The 27,096-nt window shown below is 41.2% G+C and overlaps 1 protein-coding gene across 1 annotated transcript in view; it reads left to right on the forward strand.

Annotated features, from left to right (window-relative positions):
• IGF2R (insulin like growth factor 2 receptor) overlaps positions 1 to 27,096 on the forward strand; it is a gene marked incomplete in the record, with an annotated part of 598,770 nt that overhangs the window by 69,249 nt on the left and 502,425 nt on the right. Inside the window, 2 exon segments of the mRNA XM_053711175.1 lie at positions 1,712 to 1,844; positions 23,077 to 23,197. Coding sequence (XP_053567150.1) covers positions 1,712 to 1,844; positions 23,077 to 23,197 — 254 coding nt within the window.

The raw sequence follows: 27,096 nt of genomic DNA on the forward strand, positions 1-27,096 counted from the left end.
TAAAGGGACAGTCTAGGCCAAAATAAACTTTCATGATTCAGATAGAGCATGTAATTTTAAACAATTTTCCAATTTTACTTTTATCACCAATTTTGCTTTGTTCTCTTGGTATTCTTAGTTGAAAGCTTAACCTAGGAGGTTCATATGCTAATTTCTTAGACCTTGAAGGCCACCTCTTTCCAGAATGCATTTTAACAGTTTTTCACCACTAGAGGGTGTTAGTTCATGTGTTTCATATAGATAACACTGTGCTTAGTGCACGTGAAGTTATCTGGGAGCCTGCACTGATTGGCTAAACTGCAAGTCTGTCAAAAGAACTGAAATAAAGGGGCAGTTTGCAGAGGCTTAGATACAAGATAATCACAGAGGTTAAAAGTATATTAATATAACTGTCAATTATGCAAAAATGGGGAATGGGTAATAAAGGGATTATCTATCTTTTAAAACAATAAAAATTCTAGTGTAGACTGTCCCTTTAAGCATTTTATATTAGTCTTAAAGTGCTTACTGTCTCTTTAAATGTAACTGCCTTTGAGAAATTGATGAAAGTAAAGTCTATAAACAAAGAAAACTGAACACGGGATAAAGTATAGAGCAATTTTTTCGTTAATAGGACAGTCTAGACCCAATACTTTATTACTTATTGTTGCATACCAGACAACTATCTTGCAGCGGGTTCCACATCTATAAGCTTTTAAGAAGTACATGAAACCTTGAAATAATCGTTGTCTGAAAATGCCAATCTCCGCTCACAGCTTTCTTCTTGTCTAGCTTGCTTTTATGACAGTTCATCATATTGTTCATTTAGCTATTTTAAATTGCACATGCACAAATCAGCATGTGTGAGTAGTAAAACTTATTTAAGAGTTGATTGTGATTGGAGAAAATATACCAAAAAATACACGCAGTAGATGGACGATGCTTGGCGGCCATTTTCTGCTGCTAACAAACAATGAATATTTAAATGGTTTCATGTACTTACTAGCTTATAGATGTGGGACCAGTTGCATAATGCTTCTCTGGTATGTAACAATAAGTAATCAAAGATGTTTACCGGGTCTAGAGGGATGGGGAACCTTGAAACTCCTGAGGTTTCAGAATTACATTACTCATGATGGTTAGGCACTCTGAAGTCCAGTTGAGCATCATGGGAAATGTAGTTCTGAAACATCTGGAGGGCCAAGGTTCCCCATCCCTGCTTTAAAGAGACATTCTGGTCAAAATTTAAATGCACATAGATGAATTACATCTTTGAATAGAAACATTTGCAATATACATGTACTGGCAAAAATGCTTCTAGTAAAAGTTATTACTGCTTTAGTGTTAACATTTTCCTGTGCATGTGAAGCATAGCTAGATATTCTCAGTGCACCAACATTTTTAAATACTGCAGCTACTCAGAGCATCAGTGGGGCTTGTATCATGTCGGCAATTAACAAATTGAGTTGTTACCAGATGGTACAAGCACCTTAGGCTCGCTAAGCAAGTGCTGTGTTTAAAATGCTGGTGCACGGTGCATACTTGAATACACTTTTGTAACAGCTATAGCTTTTATTAGAAGCATTTTTACTAATAAATGTATATTACAAAAATGCTTCTATTCAAAACTGAAATGCATCCATGTGGATTCCAAATTTGTCTGAAATGTCCCGTCAATGAGAGTTAACAATTTAAAAGTACTTTGATGTAATCCTTTTGTGTTTGATTGCAGGTACCTTGTTTTGTGTTTGATGGGGACCAGAAAAAACATGATTTGAATCCATTGATTAAGATTTCAGGAGGTTACTTAGTTGATGACTCCGATACTGATGCTGATTTGTACATAAATATTTGCAGAAATATTGGTAAGTCTTCTAGTATTACAGAACAGACAAAAATGTGCAACATTATGTTTTTTAGTTATTCTTATCAGTATATGGTTATCATTAGATTTTTTACATTGCTTTTATGTTTTTATATTTAGTCATTTCTCTTGCAAGGTGTATCCAGTCCACAGATTCATCCTTACTTGTGGGATATTCTCCTTCCCTACAGGAAGTGGCAAAGAGAGCACACAGCAGAGCTGTCCATATAGCTCCCCCCCTAGCTCCACCCCCCAGTCATTCTCTTTGCCGCGTTAACACACTAGGTTCTCTCTCAGTGAGGGTAAAGTGAATGTGGTGTTATAATTATAGTTTTATATCTTCAATCAAGAGTTTGTTATTTTTAAATGGTACCGGTTTGTACTATTTACTCTCTAGCAGAAAAGTGATGAAGATTTCTGCTGAGAGGAAAATGATTTTAGCATGTTGTAACTAAAATCCACTGCTGTTCCCACACAGGACTGAGGAGTACCAGAAAACTTCAGTTGAGGGGAACAGTTTGCAGGCTTGACTGCAATGAGGTATGTTCAGTCATTTATTTCTAGACAAGACTGAGATAATGCTAGAAGACTGACAAGATCCCCATGTGGGGAGGGTAAGCTATGTTCTGAGACTTAGTATAGAATTGAATGCTTACATGACAGGGCTAAATAGGCTGGTTGACACTAATGCAGGGCAATCGATTATTTATTAAAAAATACTCATTGGAGACACCTTTTTAGGCACTTTGGAGTGTTTTACTGGGGTTATTATCCACAAGGCATACATTTAGTCACTTAGAAGTGATTTTTGTAGGCCTCACAACTTTGGAGTGGGAGAGGCCTTATTTCGCGCCTCAGATGCGCACTTAGAATTCAGAGACTGTTTCATGCTGCTTCACATGGAGGGTCCAGCTGCTGATTGAGGGCCTAGAAGAAGCTTTATTTCCCCAAAACTGATCCCTAAGGGCAGGTAGGGCCACAGTAGTAAGCTGTGGCAAGGTGCTGTAGTTTGTTAATCATTCTGAAACTTGCTGTGCAATCATATTAAAGCCTTAGGTACATACTGTGAAAATTTCAAAAGGATTGGTGCATTTTTCACTGTTTTGTAAAATTGTGTGCCCTTTTTAGTTCTTAAAGGTACAGTAACGTTTTTTTCAAATTGTGTTTTTTATTTGATTAAAGTGTTTTCCAAGTTTGCTTGTGTATGCTACTAGTCTGTTAAACATGTCTGACACTAAGGAAAATCCTTCTTCAATGTGTTTAGAAGCCATGGTGGAACCCCCTCCCAGAATGTGTCCCAATTGCACTAATATGTCTATACACTTTAAAAATCATATTGTTGCACTTAAAAATGTGGCCCAAGATGATTCTCAGACGGAAGGTAATGAGGATAGTCCGTCTACCTCTCCCCATGTGTTACAACCAGTTACGCCCGCGCAAGCGACGCTTAGTGCCTCTAGTGCGTCTGCCCCTATTACATTGAACAACTAGCGACAGTTATGGATAATTCCCTTGCGGCCTTTCTATCCAAACTGCCAGTTTTTCCTACAAAGCGTGATAGCTCTGTTTTAAGAACAGATTATGAGCAGTCTGAAGCTTTGGTAGCCTTATCTGATGTACCCTCACAACGCTCTGAAATGGAGGTGAGGGATTTGATGTCTGAGGGAGAAATTTCCGATTCAGGAAAGGTTTCTCATCGGGCAGAGTCAGATTCATTAGCATTTAAATTTAAATTGGAACACCTCTGCGTTTTGCTCAGGGAGGTATTAGCTACTCTGGATGATTGTGACCCTATGGTGGTCCCAGAGAAGTTGTGTAAAATGGACAAGTATCTAGAGGTTCCTGTATACACTGATGCATTTCCGATCCCTGAGAGGGTTACGGATATTGTTACTAGGGAGTGGGATAGACCAGGTGTCCCTTTTGTCCCCCCACCTATTTTTAAGAAAATGTTCCCCATAACTGACCCTAGGCGGGACTCGTGGCAGACGGTCCCTAAGGTAGAGGGGGCTGTTTCGACACTTGCTAAGTGCACAACCATACCAATTGAAGACAGTTGTGCTTTTAAAGATCCTATGGATAAAAAGTTAGGTTTACTTAAGAAAATCTTTGTTCAACAAGGCTTTCTTCTCCAACTTATTGCCTGCATTGTTCCTGTAACTACTGCAGCGGCTTTCTGGTTTGAGGCGCTGGAGGAGTCGCTCCAGACTGAGTCCTCATATGACGAAATTATGGCTAGAATTAAGGCTCTAAAGCTGGCTAATTCATTTATCACAGATAATCGCTTTGCAATTACCTAAGTTGGCGGCAAAAAATTCAGGCTTCGCCATTATGGCACTCAGAACGCTTTGGCTCAAGTCAAGGTCGGCCGATGTGTCGTTAAATATCCCTTTCAAGGGAAAGACCCTTTTCGGGCCAGAATTGAAAGAGATTATTTCCGAAATCACCGGGGAAAGGGCCATGCTCTCCCCCAGGACAAGCCTTTTAAGGCTAAAAACAAAGCTAATTTCTCCAACATTGGTGTGTCCGGTCCACGGCGTCATCCTTACTTGTGGGATATTCTCTTCCCCAACAGGAAATGGCAAAGAGTCCCAGCAAAGCTGGTCACATGATCCCTCCTAGGCTCCGCCCACCCCAGTCATTCTCTTTGCCGTTGCACAGGCAACATCTCCACGGAGATGGTTAAGAGTTTTTTGGTGTTTAAATGTAGTTTTATTCTTCTATCAAGTGTTTGTTATTTTAAAATAGTGCTGGTATGTACTATTTACTCTGAAACAGAAAAGGATGAAGATTTCTGTTTGTAAGAGGAAGATGATTTTAGCAGACAGTAACTGAAATCAATTGCTGTTTCCACACAGGACTGTTGAGATGAAGTAACTTCAGTTGGGGGAAACAGTTAGCAGTCTTTTCTGCTTAAGGTATGACTAGCCATATTTCTAACAAGACCATGTAATGCTGGAAGGCTGTCATTTCCCCTCATGGGGACCAGTAAGCCATTTTCTTAGTTAAACATAAAAGAATAAAGGGCTTCAAAAAGGGCTTAAAAACTGGTAGACATTTTTCTGGGCTAAAACAGTTGCTTTACTAGGCATATTATGCAGATTCTAACTAATTATTGGTATTATAATCTTGGGGAACGTTTAGAAAAACGGCAGGCACTGTGTTGGACACCTTTTTCAGATGGGGGCCTTTCTAGTTATAGACAGAGCCTCATTCTGGGACTGTATAGGGGTTAAATGTAAAAACGGCTCCGGTTCCGTTAATTTAAGGGTTAAAGCTCTGAAATTTGGTGTGCAATACTTTTAATGCTTTAAGACACTGTGGTGAAATTTTGGTGAATTTTGAACAATTCCTTCATACTTTTTCACATTCAGTTATAAAGTGTTTTCAGTTTGAAATTTAAAGTGACAGTAACGGTTTTATTTTAAAACGTTTTTTGTGCTTTGACAAGTTTAAGCCTGTTTAACATGTCTGTACCATCAGATAAGCTATGTTCTATATGTATGAAAGCCAATGTGTCTCCCCATTTAAATTTATGTGATAATTGTGCCATAGTGTCCAAACAAAGTAAGGACAGTATTGCAACAGATAATGATATTGCCCAAGATGATTCCTCAAATGAGGGGAGTAAACATGATACTACATCATCCCCTACTGTGTCTACACCAGTTATGCCCACACAGGAGGCCCCTAGTACATCTAGTGCGCCAATACTTATTACCATGCAACAATTAACGGCTGTAATGGATAACTCCATAGCAAATCTTTTATCCAAAATGCTTACTTATCAGAGAAAGCGCGATTGCTCTGTTTTAAACACTGAAGAGCAAGAGGACGCTGATGATAACTGTTCTGACATACCCTCACACCAATCTCAAGGGGCCATGAGGGAGGTTTTGTCTGATGGAGAAATTTCAGATTCAGGAAAAATTTCTCATCAAGCTGAACCTGATGTTGTGACATTTAAATTTAAATTAGAACATCTCCGCGCACTGCTTAAGGAGGTGTTATCTACTCTGGATGATTGTGACAATTTGGTCATTCCAGAGAAATTATGTAAGATGGACAAGTTCCTAGAGGTTCCGGTGCCCCCCGACGCTTTTCCTATACCCAAGCGGGTGGCGGACATAGTAAATAAAGAGTGGGAAAGGCCCGGCATACCTTTTGTTCCCCCCCCTATATTTAAGAAATTATTTCCTATAGTCGACCCCAGAAAGGACTTATGGCAGACAGTCCCCAAGGTCGAGGGGGCGGTTTCTACTCTAAACAAACGCACTACTATTCCTATCGAAGATAGTTGTGCTTTCAAAGATCCTATGGATAAGAAATTAGAGGGTTTGCTTAAAAAGATTTTTGTACAGCAAGGTTACCTTCTACAACCAATTTCATGCATTGTTCCTGTCACTACGGCAGCGTGTTTCTGGTTCGAGGAACTAGAAAAATCGCTCAGTAAAGAATCTTCGTATGAGGAGGTTATGGACAGAGTTCAAGCACTTAAATTGGCTAACTCTTTTGTTTTAGATGCCGCTTTGCAATTAGCTAGATTAGCGGCGAAAAATTAAGGGTTTGCTGTCGTGGCGCGCAGAGTGCTTTGGCTAAAGTCTTGGTCAGCGGATGTGTCTTCCAAGACAGAATTGCTTAACATTCCTTTCAAAGGTAAAACATTATTTGGACCTGATTTGAAAGAGATTATTTCAGACATCACTGGGGGAAAGGGCCACGCCCTCCCACAGGATAGGTCTTTTAAGGCTAATAATAAGCCTAATTTTCGTCCCTTTCGCAGAAACGGACCAGTCTCTAATTCTGTATCCTCTAAGCAAGAGGGTAATACTTCACAACCCAAACCAGCCTGGAAACCAATGCAAGGCTGGAACAAGGGTAAGCAGGCTAAGAAGCCTACCACTGCTACCAAAACAGCATGAAGGGATAGCCCCCGATCCGGGACCGGATCTAGTGGGGGGCAGATTTTCTCTCTTTGCTCAGGCTTGGGCAAGAGATGTTCAGGATCCTTGGGCGCTAGAAATAGTTTCTCAAGGTTATCTCCTGGAATTCAAGGAACTACCCCCAAGGGGAAGGTTCCACAGGTCTCAATTATCTTCAAACCAAATAAAGAGACAGGCATTCTTACATTGTGTAGAAGACCTGTTAAAGATGGGAGTGATACATCCAGTTCCAATAAGAGAACAAGGAATGGGATTTTATTCCAATCTGTTCATAGTTCCCAAAAAAGAGGGAACATTCAGACCAATTTTGGATCTAAAGATCCTAAACAAATTTCTCAGGGTACCATCGTTCAAAATGGAAACTATTCGAACGATCCTACCTACTATCCAGGAAAATCAATTTATGACTACCGTGGATTTAAAGGATGCGTACCTACATATTCCTATCCACAAGGAACATCATCAGTTCCTAAGGTTCGCTTTTCTGGACAAGCATTACCAGTTTGTGGCACTTCCATTTGGATTAGCCACTGCTCCAAGGATTTTCACAAAGGTACTAGGGTCCCTTCTAGCGGTTCTAAGACCAAGGGGCATTGCAGTAGTACCTTACTTGGACGACATCCTGATTCAAGCGTCGTCCCTGTCAAAAGCAAAGGCTCATACGGACATCGTCCTAGCCTTTCTCAGATCTCACGGATGGAAGGTGAACAAAGAAAAAAGTTCTCTGTCCCCGTCAACAAGAGTTCCCTTCTTGGGAACAATAATAGATTCCTTAGAAATGAGGATTTTTCTGACAGAGGTCAGAAAATCAAAACTTCTAAGCTCTTGTCAAGTACTTCATTCTGTTCCTCGTCCTTCCATAGCGCAGTGCATGGAAGTAATAGGATTGATGGTTGCAACAATGGACATAGTTCCTTTTGCACGAATTCATCTAAGACCATTACAACTGTGCATGCTCAGACAGTGGAATGGGGATTATACAGACTTGTCTCCGACGATTCAAGTAGATCAAAAGACCAGAGATTCACTCCGTTGGTGGCTGACCCTGGACAATCTGTCACAGGGAATGAGCTTCCGCAGACCAGAGTGGGTCATTGTCACGACCGACGCCAGCCTAGTGGGCTGGGGCGCGGTCTGGGAATCCCTGAAAGCTCAGGGTCTATGGTCTCGGGAAGAGTCTCTTCTCCCGATAAACATTCTGGAACTGAGAGCGATATTCAATGCTCTCAGAGCTTGGCCTCAACTAGCAAAGGCCAAATTCATAAGGTTTCAGTCAGACAACATGACGACCGTTGCATATATCAATCATCAGGGGGGAATAAGGACTTCCCTGGCGATGAAAGAAGTGACCAAGATAATTCAATGGGTGGAGGATCACTCCTGCCACTTGTCTGCGATCCACATCCCAGGAGTGGAAAATTGGGAAGCGGATTTTCTGAGTCGTCAGACATTCCATCCGGGGGAGTGGGAACTCCATCCGGAAATCTTTGCCCAAATAACTCAATTATGGGGCATTCCAGACATCGATCTGATGGTGTCTCGTCAGAACTTCAAGGTTCCTTGCTACGGGTCCAGATCCAGGGATCCCAAGGCGACCCTAGTAGATGCACTAGTAGCACCTTGGACCTTCAACCTAGCTTATGTATTCCCACCGTTTCCTCTCATCCCCAGGCTGGTAGCCAGGATCAATCAGGAGAGGGCCTCTGTGATCTTGATAGCTCCTGCGTGGCCACGCAGGACTTGGTATGCAGACCTGGTGAATATGTCATCGGCTCCACCATGGAAGCTACCTTTGAGACAGGACCTTCTTGTTCAGGGTCCATTCGAACATCCGAATCTGGTTTCCCTCCAACTGACGGCTTGGAGATTGAACGCTTGATTTTATCAAAGCGTGGGTTTTCAGATTCTGTAATAGATACTCTGATTCAGGCTAGAAAGCCTGTAACTAGAAAAATTTACCATAAAATATGGAAAAAATATATCTGTTGGTGTGAATCTAAAGGATTCCCATGGAACAAGATAAAAATTCCTAAGATTCTATCCTTTCTACAAGAAGGTTTGGAGAAAGGATTATCTGCAAGTTCTCTGAAGGGACAGATCTCTGCTTTATCTGTTTTACTTCACAAAAGACTGGCAGCTGTGCCAGATGTTCAAGCATTTGTTCAGGCTCTGGTTAGGATCAAGCCTGTTTACAGACCTTTGACTCCTCCCTGGAGTCTTAATCTAGTTCTTTCAGTTTTTCAAGGGGTTCCGTTTGAACCCTTACATTCCGTAGATATTAAGTTATTATCTTGGAAAGTTTTGTTTTTGGTTGCAATTTCTTCTGCTAGAAGAGTTTCTGAGTTATCTGCTCTGCAGTGTTCTCCGTCCTATCTGGTGTTCCATGCAGATAAGGTGGTTTTGCGTACTAAGCCTGGTTTTCTTCCGAAAGTTGTTTCCAACAAAAATATTAACCAGGAGATAGTTGTACCTTCTTTGTGTCCGAATCCAGTTTCAAAGAAGGAACGTTTGTTACACAATTTGGACGTAGTCCGTGCTCTAAAATTCTATTTAGAGGCTACTAAAGATTTCAGACAAACATCTTCCTTGTTTGTTGTTTATTCTGGTAAAAGGAGAGGTCAAAAAGCGACTTCTACTTCTTTCCTTTTGGCTTAAAAGCATTATCCGATTGGCTTATGAGACTGCCGGACGGCAGCCTCCTGAAAGAATCACAGCTCACTCCACTAGGGCTGTGGCTTCCACATGGGCCTTCAAGAACGAGGCTTCTGTTGACCAGATATGTAAGGCAGCGACTTGGTCTTCACTGCACACTTTTGCCAAATTTTACAAATTTGATACTTTTGCTTCTTCGGAGGCTATTTTTGGGAGAAAGGTTTTGCAAGCCGTGGTGCCTTCCATTTAGGTGACCTGATTTGCTCCCTCCCTTCATCCGTGTCCTAAAGCTTTGGTATTGGTTCCCACAAGTAAGGATGACGCCGTGGACCGGACACACCAATGTTGGAGAAAACAGAATTTATGCTTACCTGATAAATTACTTTCTCCAACGGTGTGTCCGGTCCACGGCCCGCCCTGGTTTTTTAATCAGGTCTGATGAATTATTTTCTCTAACTACAGTCACCACGGTATCATATGGTTTCTCCTATATATGTTTTTTCCTGTCCGTCGGTCGAATGACTGGGGTGGGCGGAGCCTAGGAGGGATCATGTGACCAGCTTTGCTGGGACTCTTTGCCATTTCCTGTTGGGGAAGAGAATATCCCACAAGTAAGGATGACGCCGTGGACCGGACACACCGTTGGAGAAAGTAATTTATCAGGTAAGCATAAATTCTGTTTTTCGTTCCTTTCGTAATTTCAAGAGCGGTCCCGCTTCAGCCTCTACAGCTGCAAAGCAAGAGGGTAACGCTTCACAGCCCAAGGCAACCTGGAAGCCTTATCAGGGCTGGAACAGGGGTAAACAGGCCAAAAAGCCTGCAGCTGTTACCAAGACAGCATGACGGGGAAGCCCCCGATCCGGAACTGGATCTAGTAGGGGGCAGACTTTCTCTCTTCACTCAGGCCTGGGCAAGAGATGTTCTCGATCTCTGGGCTTTAGTGATTGTTACCCAGGGATATCTTCTAGAATTCAAGGACTCCCCTCCCAAGGGGAAGGTTCCATATTTCTCGTCTGTCTACAGACACGACAAAGAAAGAGGCGTTCTTACGCTGTGTAGATGACCTACATACAATGGGAGTGTTCCACCCAGTTCCAATTGCGGAACAAGGGCTGGGGTTTTACTCAAACCTGTTTGTGGTTCCCAAAAAAGAAGGAACTTTCAGACCAATCCTGGATCTCAAATTTCTAAACAAATTCCTCAGAGTCTTATCATTCAAGATCGAGACCATTCGGACAATCTTACCTATGATCCAGGAAGGTCAATATAGGACTACCGTGGATCTAAAGGATGCGTACCTGCATATCCCAATCCACAAAGATCATCATCAGTTCCTCCGGTTCGCTTTTCTAGACAAGCATTATCAGTTCGTGGCTCTTCCATTCGGTTTAACCACTGCTCCCAGAATTTTCACAAAGGTGCTAGGGTCCCTTCTGGCGGTTCTAAGACTGCGGGGCATAGCAGTGGCGCCTTATTTGGACGACATCTTAATTCAGGCGCCGTCTTTTCACAGAGCCAAGGCTCACACGGAGATTGTATTGGCCTTTCTAAGGTCTCACGGGTGGAAGGTGAACATCAAAAAGAGTTCCCTGTCCCCACTCACAAGGGTTCCCTTCCTAGGAACACCAATAGATTCGGTAGGAATGAAAAATTTTCTGACGGAGGTCAGAAAGTTGAAACTTTTAACTACTTGCCGAGTTGTTCATTCCATTTCTCGGCCATCTGTAGCTCAAACTGAGGGCGATATTCAACGCGCTTCAGGCATGGCCTCACCTAGCTGCGGCCAAATTTATAAGATTTCAGTCGGACAACATTACGACTGTAGCTTACATCAATCATCAGGGGGGAACAAAGAGTTCTCTAGCGATGAGGGAAGTAACCAAAATAATCAGGTGGGCGGAGGCCCACTCCTGCCATCTCTCAGCAATTCACATCCCAGGTGTAGACAACTGGGAGGCGGATTTTCTAAGTCGTCAGACTTTTCAACCGGGGGAGTGGGAACTCCACCCGGAGGTATTTGCCCAGCTGACTCAGCTATGGGGCATTCCAGAGTTGGACCTGATGGCATCCCGTCAGAACACCAAGCTTCCTCTCTACGGATCCAGGTCCCGGGACCCCAAGGCGGCATTGATAGATGCTCTAGTAACGCCTTGGTCCTTCAATCTGGCTTATGTTTTCCCACCGTTTCCTCTTCTCCCTCATCTGATCGCCAGAATCAAGCAGGAGAAGGCGTCAGTGATTTTGATAGCACCTGCGTGGTCATGCAGGACTTGGTATGCAGACCTAGTGGACATGTCATCTGTCCAACCATGGACACTGCCAATGAGGCAGGACCTTCTAATACAGGGTCCGTTCAAGCATCCAAATCTAGTTTCACTACTGACTGCTTGGAGATTGAACGCTTAATTCTTTCAAAGCGTGGTTTTTTCTGAGTCAGTTTTAGATACTCTGATCCAGGCTAGAAAGCCTGTCACCAGGAAAGTCTACCATTAGATATGGTGGAAATATCTTTGTTGTTGTGAATCCAAGGGTCACTCATGGAGTAAGATTAGGATTCCCAGGATATTGTCTTTTCTCCAAGACGGTTTGGAGAAAGGATTGTCGGCTAGTTCTTTAAAGGGACAGATATCTGCTCTGTCTATCCTTTTGCACAAGCGTCTGGCAGAGGTACCGGACGTTCAAGCGTTTGCACAGGCTTTAGTCAGAATCAAGCCTGTCTATAAACCTGTGGCTCCGCCATGGAGTCTAAATCTAGTTCTTTCAGTTCTTCAAGGGGTTCCGTTTGAACCTTTTCATTACATAGATATTAAGTTGTTATCTTGGAAAGTTTTGTTTTTGGTAGCTATCTCTTCTGCTCGAAGAGTCTCAGAATTATCTACCTTACAGTGTGATTCACCTTATCTGGTGTTCCACGCAGATCAGGTTTGGTATGCAAAACTACCTTGTTTTCTTCTTAAAGTTGTTTCTAACAAGAATATTAACCAGGAAATAGTTGTTCCTTCTCTGTGTCCTAACCCATCTTCGAAGAAGGACCGTCTTTTGCATAATCTTGATGTAGTTCGTGCTTTAAAGTTCTATTTACAAGCCACTAAGGATTTCAGACAAACCTCTTCCTTGTTTGTTATCTATTCTGGTAAGAGGAGAGGTCAGAAAGCGACTGCTACCTCTTTCCTTTTGGCTGAAAAGCATCATCCGTTTGGCCTATGAGACTGCTGGCCAGCAGCTTCCTGAAAGAATTACTGCTCATTCTACCAGAGCAGTGGCTTCCACATGGGTTTTCAAAAATGAGGCTTCTGTGGAACAGATTTGTAAGGCAGCGACTTGGTCTTCACTGCATACTTTTGCCAAATTTTATAAATTCGATACTTTTGCTTCTTCGGAGGCTATTTTTGGGAGACAGGTTTTGCAAGCAGTGGTGCCTTCCGTTTAAGGTACCGGTCTTGTTCCCTCCCTTCATCCGTGTCCTAAAACTTTGGTATTGGTATCCCACAAGTAAGGATGAATCCGTGGACTGGATACACCTTGCAAGAGAAAACAGAATTTATGCTTACCTGATAAATTACTTTCTCTTGCGGTGTATACAGTCCACGGCCCGCCCTGGCAATTAAGTCAGGTAAAAAAAAAAAATTGTTTAAACTACAGTCAACACTGCACCCTATGGTTTCTCCTTTGGCTTCTTAACCTTTGGTCGAATGACTGGGGGGTGGAGCTAGGGGGGGGGGGAGCTATATGGACAGCTCTGCTGTGTGCTCTCTTTGCCACTTCCTGTAGGGAAGGAGAATATCCCACAAGTAAGGATGAATCCGTGGACTGGATACAACGCAAGAGAAAGTAATTTATCAGGTAAGCATAAATTCTGTTTTTTGTTCTAAATTTACATCCACAGCTCTTTTTTAGCTGGGAGTTTCAATTATACGTTAAAGGGACAGTCTAGTCCAAAATAAACTTTCATGATTCAGATAGAGCATGTCATTTTAAACAATTTTCCAATTTACTTTTATCACCAATTTTGCTTTGTTCTCTTAGTATTCTTAGTTGAAATCTTAACCTAGGAGGTTCATATGCTAATTTCTTAGACCTTGAAGGCCACCTCTTTTCAGAATGCATTTTAACAGTTTTTCACCACTAGAGGGTGTTAGTTCATGTGTTTCATATAGATAACACTGTGCTCATGCACGTGAAGTTACCTGGGAGCCAGCACTGATTGGCTAAAGTGCAAGTCTGTCAAAAGAACTGAAATAAAGGGGCAGTTTGCAGAGGCTTAGATACAAGAAAATCACAGAGGTAAAAAGTATATTACTATAACTGTGTTGGTTATGCAAAACTGGGGAATGGGTAATAAGGGGATTATCTATCTTTTAAAACAATACAAATTCTGATGTAGACTGTCCCTTTAATTTTCTTTTGACCATGTCATGCCGTCGTTTTTATTTATTCAATTTTTTTTTAAAGTTTTTTTACATTATCACAAAAAAATCCCTCAATATTTATTACCTGCGCTTTTGAATGCTGAATATAAACCCAATTACAATATTCATATAGCTGATCACAAATGCTAGTATCAATTATGCTACGCTAATTATTTAGAGCCACAGAATCCATCTCAAAACTTGTGTAAAAACGTAAATATCCGCTACCACTTAAAGGGCTATTATAGTGATAAAATGGCATGCTAATAAATTAGTGCTTTTCATTTTATCACTGGCAACGGGTTAAATGCATGGTTAAAGTACTTCTCGGACTTGCAGAGCGCCGCTGGTTTCGAGCCGGAATCTGTCACTGATGCAACAGCAGTGTTAACACAGCTGAATCAGTGGCGGGTTTCAGCTCGGGGAGCGGCAGTTCTCTGTGGGTCCTGAGCGGTACTTTAACTATGGGTTTAACCACTTATTCTGAATTTTAAATTCGCAGTAGAATTTTTTTTAAATTTGACAATTTTCAAAATTTACTTAAAATTGCCATTCCCATGTATCTTTTGACAGCCATCAGGCAATAACAGACTGTATACATAGTGAAATCTTGCACATGCTCAGTGGGAGATGGTGCCTCAGAAAGTTTGCATATAAAAAGATTGTGCGCAATTTGATACTGGAAGTAAAATGGAAAGTCTCTCGAAGCTGCATATCTGGATTATGAAAGTTTAATTTCTACTTTAGTGTCTCTTTAAAGAAACATTTAACACTAAATTAAATGCTAGGTAGAATGATGCTTTCAAAGAAAAGATTCAAAAGAAAGCTTAGTCTGAGATTAACATGTAGATGCATTTTTTAAAAGTTTTTTTTGTTGTTTAAAGATTTGCAAAATAAGTGTAACGTTTTAGTGCCTATAAAGTAATGTAAGCTAATGTTGTAACTTAGGTTAGGTTCATTTGTATATCATGTCCTTTAAAGGGACAGTCTACACCAGAATTTTTATTGTTTTAAAAGATAGATAATCCCTTTATTACCCATATTTTGCATAACCAATACAGTTATATTAATATACTTTTAACCTCTATGATTATCTTGTATCTAAGCCTCTGCAAACTGTACCCTTATTGCAGTTCTTTTGACAGACTTGCAGTTTAGCCAATCAGTGCCTGCTCCCAGATAACTTCACGTGCACGAGCACAGTGTTATCTATATGAAACACGTGAACTAACACCCTCTAGTGGTGAAAACCTGTTAAAATGCATTCTGAAGAGGTGGCCTTCAAGGTCTAAGAAATTAGCATATGAACCTCCTAGGTTAAGCTTTCAACTAAGAATACCAAGAGAACAAAGCAACATTGGTGATAAAAGTAAAATGGAGAATTGTTTAAAATTACATGCTGTATCTGAATCATGAAAGTTTATTTTGACCTAGACTGTCCCTTTAAAGTTTTCAGTGGTTTATTGGACTGTGACTATACTCTAAATGAGATATACTGTTCTGGATAGCTGCTATAGCATAGCATTTTCCTTACATGACTAGGTAAGGAATATGTGCTTTTTATTGTGCTGTGTCCCCACTGTAACCTGTGGTATTGGAACAGTCTAGCCATGCACCAGACACACCTTTTGGCATAACTTCATGGTGTGCAGTCTATTAGAAATTAGAAGGTTGCAGTTTCTTACAATGGCATTTTGTTTCTCTCTATCCTAATCTTTCTTTGTATTTTATTGTAGACCTTTTTGTGTCCATACTCGGCCTAAATGACACTTTCACTGCTTTGCAGTAGACACACTATGCCAATACTGGCACAGACATTATAAGGCTGCTTGCCCATGTATGTTTGAGTATTTAAAAAAAATTAGCAAGCTGTTACTCCTGCATCTCCTTTTTTGCAAAATCCCTTTTTGGGATAAGGGTTAAAATACCTTTGTTTCTCCAACATAGGTGTGTCCGGTCCACGGCGTCATCCTTACTTGTGGGATATTCTCTTCCCCAACAGGAAATGGCAAAGAGCCCAGCAAAGCTGGTCACATGATCCCTCCTAGGCTCCGCCTACCCCAGTCATTCTCTTTGCCGTTGTACAGGCAACATCTCCACGGAGATGGCTTAGAGTTTTTTAGTGTTTAACTGTAGTTTTTATTATTCAATCAAGAGTTTGTTATTTTGAAATAGTGCTGGTATGTACTATTTACTCAGAAACAGAAAAGAGATGAAGATTTCTGTTTGTATGAGGAAAATGATTTTAGCAACCGTCACTAAAATCCATGGCTGTTCCACACAGGACTGTTGAGAGCAATTAACTTCAGTTGGGGGAACAGTGAGCAGTCTCTTGCTGCTTGAGGTATGACACATTCTAACAAGACGATGTAATGCTGGAAGCTGTCATTTTCCCTCTGGGATCCGGTAAGCCATGTTTATTACGATTGTAAATAAGGGCTTCAAAAAGGGCTTATTAAGACTGTAGACTTTTTTTGGGCTAAATCGATTGATTATTAACACATATTTAGCCTTGAGGAATCATTTTATCTGGGTATTTTGATATTATAATATCGGCAGGCACTGTTTTAGACTCCTTATTCTTTAGGGGCTTTCCCAAAGCATAGGCAGAGCCTCATTTTCGCGCCGGTGTTGCGCACTTGTTTTTGAGAGGCATGGCATGCAGTCGCATGTGAGAGGAGCTCTGATACTTAGAAAAGACTTTCTGAAGGCGTCATTTGGTATCGTATTCCCCTTGGGGCTTGGTTGGGTCTCAGCAAAGCAGATACCAGGGACTGTAAAGGGGTTAAAGTTCAAAACGGCTCCGGTTCCGTTATTTTAAGGGTTAAAGCTTCCAAATTTGGTGTGCAATACTTTTAAGGCTTTAAGACACTGTGGTGAAAATTGGGTGAATTTTGAACAATTCCTTCATGTTTTTTCGCATTTGCAGTAATAAAGTGTGTTCAGTTTAAAATTTAAAGTAACGGTTTTATTTTAAAACGTTTTTTGTACTTGTTATCAAGTTTATGCCTGTTTAACATGTCTGAACTACCAGATAGACTGTGTTCTGAATGTGGGGAAGCCAGAATTCCTATTCATTTAAATAAATGTGATTTATGTGACAATGACAATGATGCCCAAGATGATTCCTCAAGTGAGGGGAGTAAGCATGGTACTGCATCATTCCCTCCTTCGTCTACACGAGTCTTGCCCACTCAGGAGGCCCCTAGTACATCTAGCGCGCCAATACTCCTTACTATGCAACAATTAACGGCTGTAATGGATAATTCTGTCAAAAACATTTTAGCCAAAATGAACACTTATCAGCGTAAGCGCGACTGCTCTGTTTTAGATACTGAAGAGCATGACGACGCTGATATTAATATTTCTGAAGGGCCCCTAACTCAGTCTGATGGGGCCAGGGAGGTTTTGTCTGAGGGAGAAATTACTGATTCAGGGAACATTTCTCAACAAGCTGAACCTGATGTGATTGCATTTAAATTTAAGTTGGAACATCTCCGCATTCTGCTTAAGGAGGTATTATCCACTCTGGATGATTGTGACAAGTTGGTCATCCCAGAGAAACTATGTAAAATGGACAAGTTCCTAGAGGTGCCGGGGCTCCCAGAAGCTTTTCCTATACCCAAGCGGGTGGCGGACATTGTTAATAAAGAATGGGAAAGGCCCGGTATTCCTTTCGTCCCTCCCCCCATATTTAAAAAATTGTTTCCTATGGTCGACCCCAGAAAGGACTTATGGCAGACAGTCCCCAAGGTCGAGGGAGCGGTTTCCACTTTAAACAAACGCACCACTATACCCATAGAGGATAGTTGTGCTTTCAAAGATCCTATGGATAAAAAATTAGAAGGTTTGCTTAAAAAGATGTTTGTTCAGCAGGGTTACCTTCTACAACCAATTTCATGCATTGTCCCTGTCGCTACAGCCGCATGTTTCTGGTTCGATGAGCTGATAAAGGCGGTCGACAGTGATTCTCCTCCTTATGAGGAGATTATGGACAGAATCAATGCTCTCAAATTGGCTAATTCTTTCACCCTAGACGCCACTTTGCAATTGGCTAGGTTAGCGGCTAAGAATTCTGGGTTTGCTATTGTGGCGCGCAGAGCGCTTTGGTTGAAATCTTGGTCGGCTGATGCGTCTTCCAAGAACAAGCTACTTAACATTCCTTTCAAGGGGAAAACGCTGTTTGGCCCTGACTTGAAAGAGATTATCTCGGATATCACTGGGGGTAAGGGCCACGCCCTTCCTCAGGATCGGCCTTTCAAGGCAAAAAATAAACCTAATTTTCGTCCCTTTCGTAGAAACGGACCAGCCCAAAGTGCTACGTCCTCTAAGCAAGAGGGTAATACTTCTCAAGCCAAGCCAGCTTGGAGACCAATGCAAGGCTGGAACAAGGGAAAGCAGGCCAAGAAACCTGCCACTGCTACCAAGACAGCATGAAATGTTGGCCCCCGATCCGGGACCGGATCTGGTGGGGGGCAGACTCTCTCTCTTCGCTCAGGCTTGGGCAAGAGATGTTCTGGATCCTTGGGCGCTAGAAATAGTCTCCCAAGGTTATCTTCTGGAATTCAAGGGACTTCCCCCAAGGGGGAGGTTCCACAGGTCTCAGTTGTCTTCAGAACACATAAAAAGACAGGCATTCTTACATTGTGTAGAAGACCTGTTAAAAATGGGAGTGATTCATCCCGTTCCATTAAGAGAACAAGGGATGGGGTTCTACTCCAATCTGTTTATAGTTCCCAAAAAAGAGGGAACGTTCAGACCAATCTTAGATCTCAAGATCTTAAACAAGTTTCTCAAGGTTCCATCGTTCAAGATGGAAACCATTCGAACTATTCTTCCTTCCATCCAGGAAGGTCAATTCATGACCACTGTGGATTTAAAGGATGCGTATCTACATATTCCTATCCACAAGGAACATCATCGGTTCCTGAGGTTCGCATTCCTGGACAAACATTACCAGTTCGTGGCGCTTCCTTTCGGATTAGCCACTGCTCCAAGGATTTTCACAAAGGTGCTAGGGTCCCTTCTAGCTGTGCTAAGACCAAGGGGCATTGCTGTAGTACCTTACTTGGACGACATTCTGATTCAAGCGTCGTCCCTTCCTCAAGCAAAGGCTCACACGGACATTGTCCTGGCCTTTCTCAGATCTCACGGATGGAAAGTGAACGTGGAAAAGAGTTCTCTATCTCCGTCAACGAGGGTTCCCTTCTTGGGAACAATAATAGACTCCTTAGAAATGAGGATTTTTCTGACAGAGGCCAGAAAAACAAAACTTCTAGACTCTTGTCGGATACTTCATTCCGTTCCTCTTCCTTCCATAGCTCAGTGCATGGAAGTGATCGGGTTGATGGTAGCGGCAATGGACATAGTTCCTTTTGCACGCATTCATCTAAGACCATTACAACTGTGCATGCTCAGTCAGTGGAATGGGGACTATACAGACTTGTCTCCGAAGATACAAGTAAATCAGAGGACCAGAGACTCACTCCGTTGGTGGCTGTCCCTGGACAACCTGTCACGAGGGATGACATTCCGCAGTCCAGAGTGGGTCATTGTCACGACCGACGCCAGTCTGATGGGCTGGGGCGCGGTCTGGGGATCCCTGAAAGCTCAGGGTCTTTGGTATCGGGAAGAATCTCTTCTACCGATAAATATTCTGGAACTGAGAGCGATATTCAATGCTCTCAAGGCTTGGCCTCAGCTAGCGAGGGCCAAGTTCATACGGTTTCAATCAGACAACATGACAACTGTTGCGTACATCAACCATCAGGGGGGAACAAGGAGTTCCCTGGCGATGGAAGGAGTGACCAAAATCATTCTATGGGCGGAGTCTCACTCCTGCCACCTGTCTGCTATCCACATCCCAGGAGTGGAAAATTGGGAAGCGGATTTTCTGAGTCGTCAGACATTGCATCCGGGGGAGTGGGAACTCCATCCGGAAATCTTTGCCCAAGTCACTCAGCTGTGGGGCATTCCAGACATGGATCTGATGGCCTCTCGTCAGAACTTCAAAGTTCCTTGCTACGGGTCCAGATCCAGGGATCCCAAGGCGGCTCTAGTGGATGCACTAGTAGCACCTTGGACCTTCAAACTAGCTTATGTGTTCCCGCCGTTTCCTCTCATCCCCAGGCTGGTAGCCAGGATCAATCAGGAGAGGGCGTCGGTGATCTTGATAGCTCCTGCGTGGCCACGCAGGACTTGGTACGCAGATCTGGTGAATATGTCATCGGCTCCTCCTTGGAAGCTACCTTTGAGACGAGACCTTCTTGTTCAGGGTCCGTTCGAACATCCGAATCTGGTTTCACTCCAGCTGACTGCTTGGAGATTGAACGCTTGATCTTATCGAAGCGAGGATTCTCAGATTCTGTTATCGATACTCTTGTTCAGGCCAGAAAGCCTGTAACTAGAAAGATTTACCACAAAATTTGGAAAAAATATATCTGTTGGTGTGAATCTAAAGGATTCCCTTGGGACAAGGTTAAGATTCCTAGGATTCTATCCTTCCTTCAAGAAGGATTGGAAAAAGGATTATCTGCAAGTTCCCTGAAGGGACAGATTTCTGCCTTGTCTGTGTTACTTCACAAAAAGCTGGCCGCTGTGCCAGATGTTCAAGCCTTTGTTCAGGCTCTGGTTAGAATTAAGCCTGTTTACAAACCTTTGACTCCTCCTTGGAGTCTCAATTTAGTTCTTTCAGTTCTTCAGGGGGTTCCGTTTGAACCCTTGCATTCCGTTGATATTAAGTTATTATCTTGGAAAGTTTTGTTTTTAGTTGCAATTTCTTCTGCTAGAAGAGTTTCAGAATTATCTGCTCTGCAGTGTTCTCCTCCTTATCTGGTGTTCCATGCAGATAAGGTGGTTTTACGTACTAAACCTGGTTTTCTTCCAAAAGTTGTTTCTAACAAAAACATTAACCAGGAGATTATCGTACCTTCTCTGTGTCCGAAACCAGTTTCAAAGAAGGAACGTTTGTTGCACAATTTGGATGTTGTTCGCGCTCTAAAATTCTATTTAGATGCTACAAAGGATTTTAGACAAACATCTTCCTTGTTTGTTGTTTATTCCGGTAAAAGGAGAGGTCAAAAAGCAACTTCTACCTCTCTCTTTTTTTGGATTAAAAGCATCATCAGATTGGCTTACGAGACTGCCGGACGGCAGCCTCCCGAAAGAATCACAGCTCATTCCACTAGGGCTGTGGCTTCCACATGGGCCTTCAAGAACGAGGCTTCTGTTGATCAGATATGTAGGGCAGCGACTTGGTCTTCACTGCACACTTTTACCAAATTTTACAAGTTTGATACTTTTGCTTCTTCTGAGGCTATTTTTGGGAGAAAGGTTTTGCAAGCCGTGGTGCCTTCCATTTAGGTGACCTGATTTGCTCCCTCCCTTCATCCGTGTCCTAAAGCTTTGGTATTGGTTCCCACAAGTAAGGATGACGCCGTGGACCGGACACACCTATGTTGGAGAAAACAGAATTTATGTTTACCTGATAAATTACTTTCTCCAACGGTGTGTCCGGTCCACGGCCCGCCCTGGTTTTTTTAATCAGGTCTGATAATTTATTTTCTTTAACTACAGTCACCACGGTACCATATGGTTTCTCCTATGCAAATATTCCTCCTTAACGTCGGTCGAATGACTGGGGTAGGTGGAGCCTAGGAGGGATCATGTGACCAGCTTTGCTGGGCTCTTTGCCATTTCCTGTTGGGGAAGAGAATATCCCACAAGTAAGGATGACGCCGTGGACCGGACACACCGTTGGAGAAAGTAATTTATCAGGTAAACATAAATTCTGTTTTTGCAGCCTTTTTAGCCTTATTTTCTGCCCTATGTTTACAATTAATAACAACTTTGCATGCTTATTTTTAGCCATTTAGTTTTTTTTTTTTTTTTCTGATGCCTGACATTTGATTTCTTGTAAACCACACATGATTCCCTCAGGTGTCTCGTCTTTGAGCCTACTTTTCTTAAAGGAAAAGTAAACTTTGACACACAGCCACGCAGCTTTCGCAAGTAATCTTAAGTATGAGTTTCATTCATCATTTATTTGAAAGCTATCGATTTCATAATTTTTTAGTACCTTTCAAAACGAGCGCTCCTATCGTCGTAACTCTGCCTGTGATAATTTTTTTTTGTTTAATGATGACGATTAGCCTTGAGACCTTTTCAATTGGTCCCCCACTGGCGTCCCAACAGACAAAATTACTGCCCACTCTTCTAAATATGCATGCGCGACTCCTTGTAAAACTCATACGCATTATCGTTTTGAATTTCCCGCAATGCTTATTTAAGATTGCAGCGAGGAGACTGACAAGTTATGGACATGCGCGATACACGAAGACGGACAAGAATGCGCACGAATGTACACGTAAGAGCGGGTGGGACCAATCTTACGTGTACATTTTCAGCAGTCTGTTCTGTTTATCAGCATTTTAGACTGGACTTCAGCTTTCTCTTTTCAACAAAGTAGAGCATAATGGCACAGTACTTGGGTTCCTTTTTAAATAGTAGTAATTGAAATGATATACTTTTAATTAAATTGCTATTTGAATACGGTCTTCATTTTCTTTGGTTAGGTTTAATTATGATCCATTGACCAACCTTATATTTATACCAACATTGAATTTTGGTATACCAAGTAAAACATGATGCCTTATCTGATTGGTTATCCAGTAGTCATGTGACCTGGGTGTTGTAAACTGATCCATTTGTGTGTAAGCACTAAGCTTTGTCATGTAGTGAAAAGTTTGGATATAAAATTTGTGTTCACATTTTTCTTTGTTTTCTTTGTTCTTCCTTAGCCTTCTGGTTTTCTTTTTACTTGAAGATTGGGATTCTGACCTTTTGTCTGACTTTCCCGTGTGTGAAACGCTAGGATTTACCAGTAGAACAAATAAAGGGGACTTTCAGTCATGAAGTATAAAATACTTCATGCTGAAAGTTCCTTTATTTGTTTGAAGCGTTCGCCGTGCTGAGCTCCTCAGGCAGCGCACGGCCGAACGCTATTTTGCTGAGAGGGGACGTTTCCACCTCTTAGCAAATAGCTGCGCGACCCAGCTGACGACAAACCGGATGATTTTTTTTTTAACTTATGAAGGTATAACTTTGCGGCTGTAACAGAAACATTGCTTTTTTTACACGTTTACTGAAAATCTCCATTGTTGATCTTATTAAAATGTTTATTATGGGATATTTACATTTATATATATATTTTTTTTTTTTTTAATTTTAGGCACCTCAGAAGGAGTTACTTCCCAGTGTCCTCAGGGAAGTGCTGCCTGTCTTTTGAAACAAGGCAAGGCTTATAATGTTGGTAAACCTAAAGATGCACTTAGATCAGCTGACAAAGACAGGTATTGCTTTCTTTATGCTGTTAAAATAAATGTTCTTCTCTTAATTGAAAAAAATAATAATTATAGAAATGTATTTAAAATCACTTTATACCATTATATTCTTTGAAGTATATAATTATGTTTATTATTGATGCATAGATGTTCAACTGTAGTTAAAAGGGACATGAAACTTAGCAGGACCAGTAAATATATATTACATTTGCATAATCAACAAATGGATGATAAAAAGACAAAACAATAGCACTTAGTCTGAAGTTCAAATAAGCATTAGATTTTTTTTCTGACAAATTTGTTATATCTATTTCCACTCCTCCTGTACCATGTGTCAAGCAATCAGCCAATCACACATGCATATACGTATATTCTGTGAATTCTTGCACATGCTCAGTAGGAGCTGGTTACTCAAAAAGTGCAAATATAAAAAGATTCTGCACATTTTGTTGGAAAGTTGTTTAAGATTTTCTTCCCACTGCTGTATTTCAGTATGCCTCCTGGCACGGGCCTTTAAATTCTGTGATTCTGTCAAGAAAAAACGACAGGACTCCAATAGTGAAATACTGTTTAAACCCTATAATTTATTTCTACAGGTGGTTAATATCCACTTGCAATATTTGCCCTAAATGAGGTAAGAATAAATGCATGTACAAACGTGTGCATAAAAAGCGGCTATTTCCGAAGGTGCCCTTAAGATTTGCCTTAGGGCAACCGATTAGCCATATATAAAACTACAAATAAAACAGAATAAAAAAATATTATTGTACCGGAACAAAAAAACACCCAGTTATTTAATAGTTATACTTCTTTATCTGACAAAAGTTTTCCAATAACTGGGCGTTTTTTTGTTCCGGTACTATAATAATACTTTTTTATTCCCGCGTCAGAAGGCATACTGAAATACAACAGACGGTGGGAAGAAAATCCTTTCCCTCACACTGACAAAACGTTACCCTTACCTCAGATAGGTTCCTGTAAGTACTAAATCATCAGGCTATCTTGAACATCACACTCTGTCAAATTACTTTCACATATTTATTGCTCTGTACAACTTGATATCAGAATCCTTTTAGAGTTTGATTACTAGTATATTTGGACTTCTATGTGCTATTGTATCTGTTTGCTCTTGCCTATTTATCTTAAATAAAAGAAAAATTGTTAATTTTTTCACAAACTTTGGGTTTCTCACTGAAATTATTTACATACTACTTGTGCAATCATGGCCCAAATGGTTGTAAAAGCTTCTCTGTGATCCTCTTTGTTCAGAAATAGCATTGCATTTTGGTAATTAGAAGACTGCTAATTGCAGCTGCGCACCGCATCTTCTACTATTCTCGGCAGTGAAGGGGTTAATTAGAGAGCTTAATTTGGCTAATTTTTTTCCTAAGATACGGTGAGTCCACGGAATCATCAATTACTGTTAGGAATATCACTCCTGGCCAGCAGGAGGAGGAAAAGAGCATCACAGCAAAGCTGTTAAAGGATTAATAACTTTTGTTAATTATATGCAAAACGGAACATATAATTTTCAATTATAATTAGTACACAAAGCTAATCTACCTTATTGTGTGTTGAAACGAAGCTCCATTTATTAATAAAATCCACTTTTATTTCATATGCATGACATCACTTCATCCAGCCCTCAAATATAGGCTGGACACGGTATAACATACTCACCAATCTGATTGCGAGTATTTTCATCTTATTAGAATCGTCTTGCGTTTAAACTACGCATGCACATTTTTATTTGAGTACTATCACATGCGTATATAGCGGGACAGTGTAGAGCGGGTCCTCGGCATTCCGAAAGTGAAAATAAGGTGGTGACATATTCTATGACGTTTCGCATCTCGCGAATGCGCATCACGTCAAATGGTCGCCATCTTCCAACTGCAGTTGTCAGCACCGATGGGAAATCGGTAACGGACAGATAGTTAGTGGGTTCTGAAAGATTGGAAATTTCATAAACTAATATATTAAACACACTAAGTATTTAAAACGTGATGTGCATTGATAAAGTCTTTATTTCAATGTATACTTTTGAAATTTGATCAATTAATTTTTGACTACAGTGTCCCTTTTAGGTATCGCTTCCCTTCCCACAATCCCGAGTCATTCTCTTTGCCTACGGTGCAAGGAGGAGGTGAAGTTTTTGGTGTCTGAACAAGATTGAATTTATTTCTCTTTAATCAAGATTTTATTATTTTAAAAGCCAGAGTAGGTTTACTCTTATCTTTTCTCTCAAGAATGGGTCTAGCTGTACTCCACGTTAGTCTCTTCAGTAGGGCAGTGGTGACTTTCAAGTAGTTAAGAAACGGAGTGAGGCCCACCCCACAAGTTCCTAACATGTTGCTGCCCATATATAGAAAGCCAGAGTAGGCTTACTCTGTTTCTTTCTTACACAGGTCTCTGTGGCATACTCTCATGCCGGATGGTCTGTCCTCCTGCCGGACAGCTGGATATACAGGTAAGTGTCTTCTGGGAGAGGCTGGCACTAAAGGGGTTAAGAACCCTGTAATATAGCTCCTCCCCTAACTGTCATAGCCAGTCATTCTCTTGCAACTCTCAACAAGCTAGGACGTTGTAGGAGAGAGTGGTTAAATATAGCTAGTTTATTTTCTTCAATCAAAAGTTTGTTATTTTTTAATAGTACCGGAGTTGTGCTATTTTATCTCAGGCAGTAAATAGAAGAAGAATCTGCCTGAGGTTTCTATGATCTTAGCAGGTTGTAACTAAGATCCATTGCTATTCTCACATATGTCTGAGGGGATTACACAGATGAGGTAACTTCAGCGAGAGAATGTCGTGCAGTTTATTCTGCTATCAGGTATGTGCAGTTATAATTTTTTCTAGAGATGGAAAACACTAGAAAATGCTGCTGATACCGGATTAATGTAAGTTAAGCCTGAATACAGTGATTTAATAACGACTGGTATCATGCTTACTCCCAGGGGTAATACCCTTATGATATTTACAATATAAAACGTTTGCTGGCATGTTTAATCGTTTTTATATATGCTTTGGTGATAAAACTTTATTGGGGCCTAGTTTTTTCCACATGGCTGGCTTAAATTTTGACTAGAAACAATTTCCACTGTTGTAGTATAAAAGTTACAGTTGGTGCAGTTAAAATTACAAACTGTGACATCCAGCTTCCCTCAGGAGTCCCCTGTATGCTATAGGACATCTCTAAAGGGCCCAAAGGCTTTCCAAAGTCGTTTATTGGGGAAGGTAGGGCCACAGCTTGCTGTGGCAGTTGGTTGTGACTGTTAAAAAATATCTATTTCGTTTTTTTGATCCGTTTTTTGAGCTAAGGGGTTAATCATCCATTTGCAAGTGGGTGCAATGCTCTGTTAGCCTATTATACACACTGTAAAAATTTCGTTTGATTTACTGCATTTTTTCACTGTTTTTCAAATTCTGACAAACTTTGTTTCTCTTAAAGGCACAGTACAGTTTTTTTATATTTGCTTGTTAACTTGATTTAAAGTGTTTTCCAAGCTTGCTAGTCTCATTGCTATTCTGTATAAACATGTCTGACATAGAAGAAACTCCTTGTTTATTATGTTTAAAAGCCATGGTGGAACCCCCTCTTAGAATGTGTACCAAATGTACTGATTTCATTTTATGCAATAAAGATCATTTTCTGTCTTTAAAAAATGTATCACCAGAGGAATCTGACGAGGGGGAAGTTATGCCAACTAACTTACCCCACGTGTCAGACCCTTTGACTCCTGCTTAAGGGACTCACGCTCAAATGGCGCTAAGTACATCTAGGGCGCCCATAGCGTTTACTTTACAAGACATGGCGGCAGTCATGGATAATACACTGTCAGCGGTATTAGCCAGACTACCTGAACTTAGAGGTAAGCGAGATAGCTCTGGGGTGAGACAAAATGCAGAGC

Source organism: Bombina bombina, chromosome 4, assembly GCF_027579735.1.
Source record: "Bombina bombina isolate aBomBom1 chromosome 4, aBomBom1.pri, whole genome shotgun sequence".
Lineage (NCBI taxonomy): Eukaryota > Metazoa > Chordata > Amphibia > Anura > Bombinatoridae > Bombina > Bombina bombina.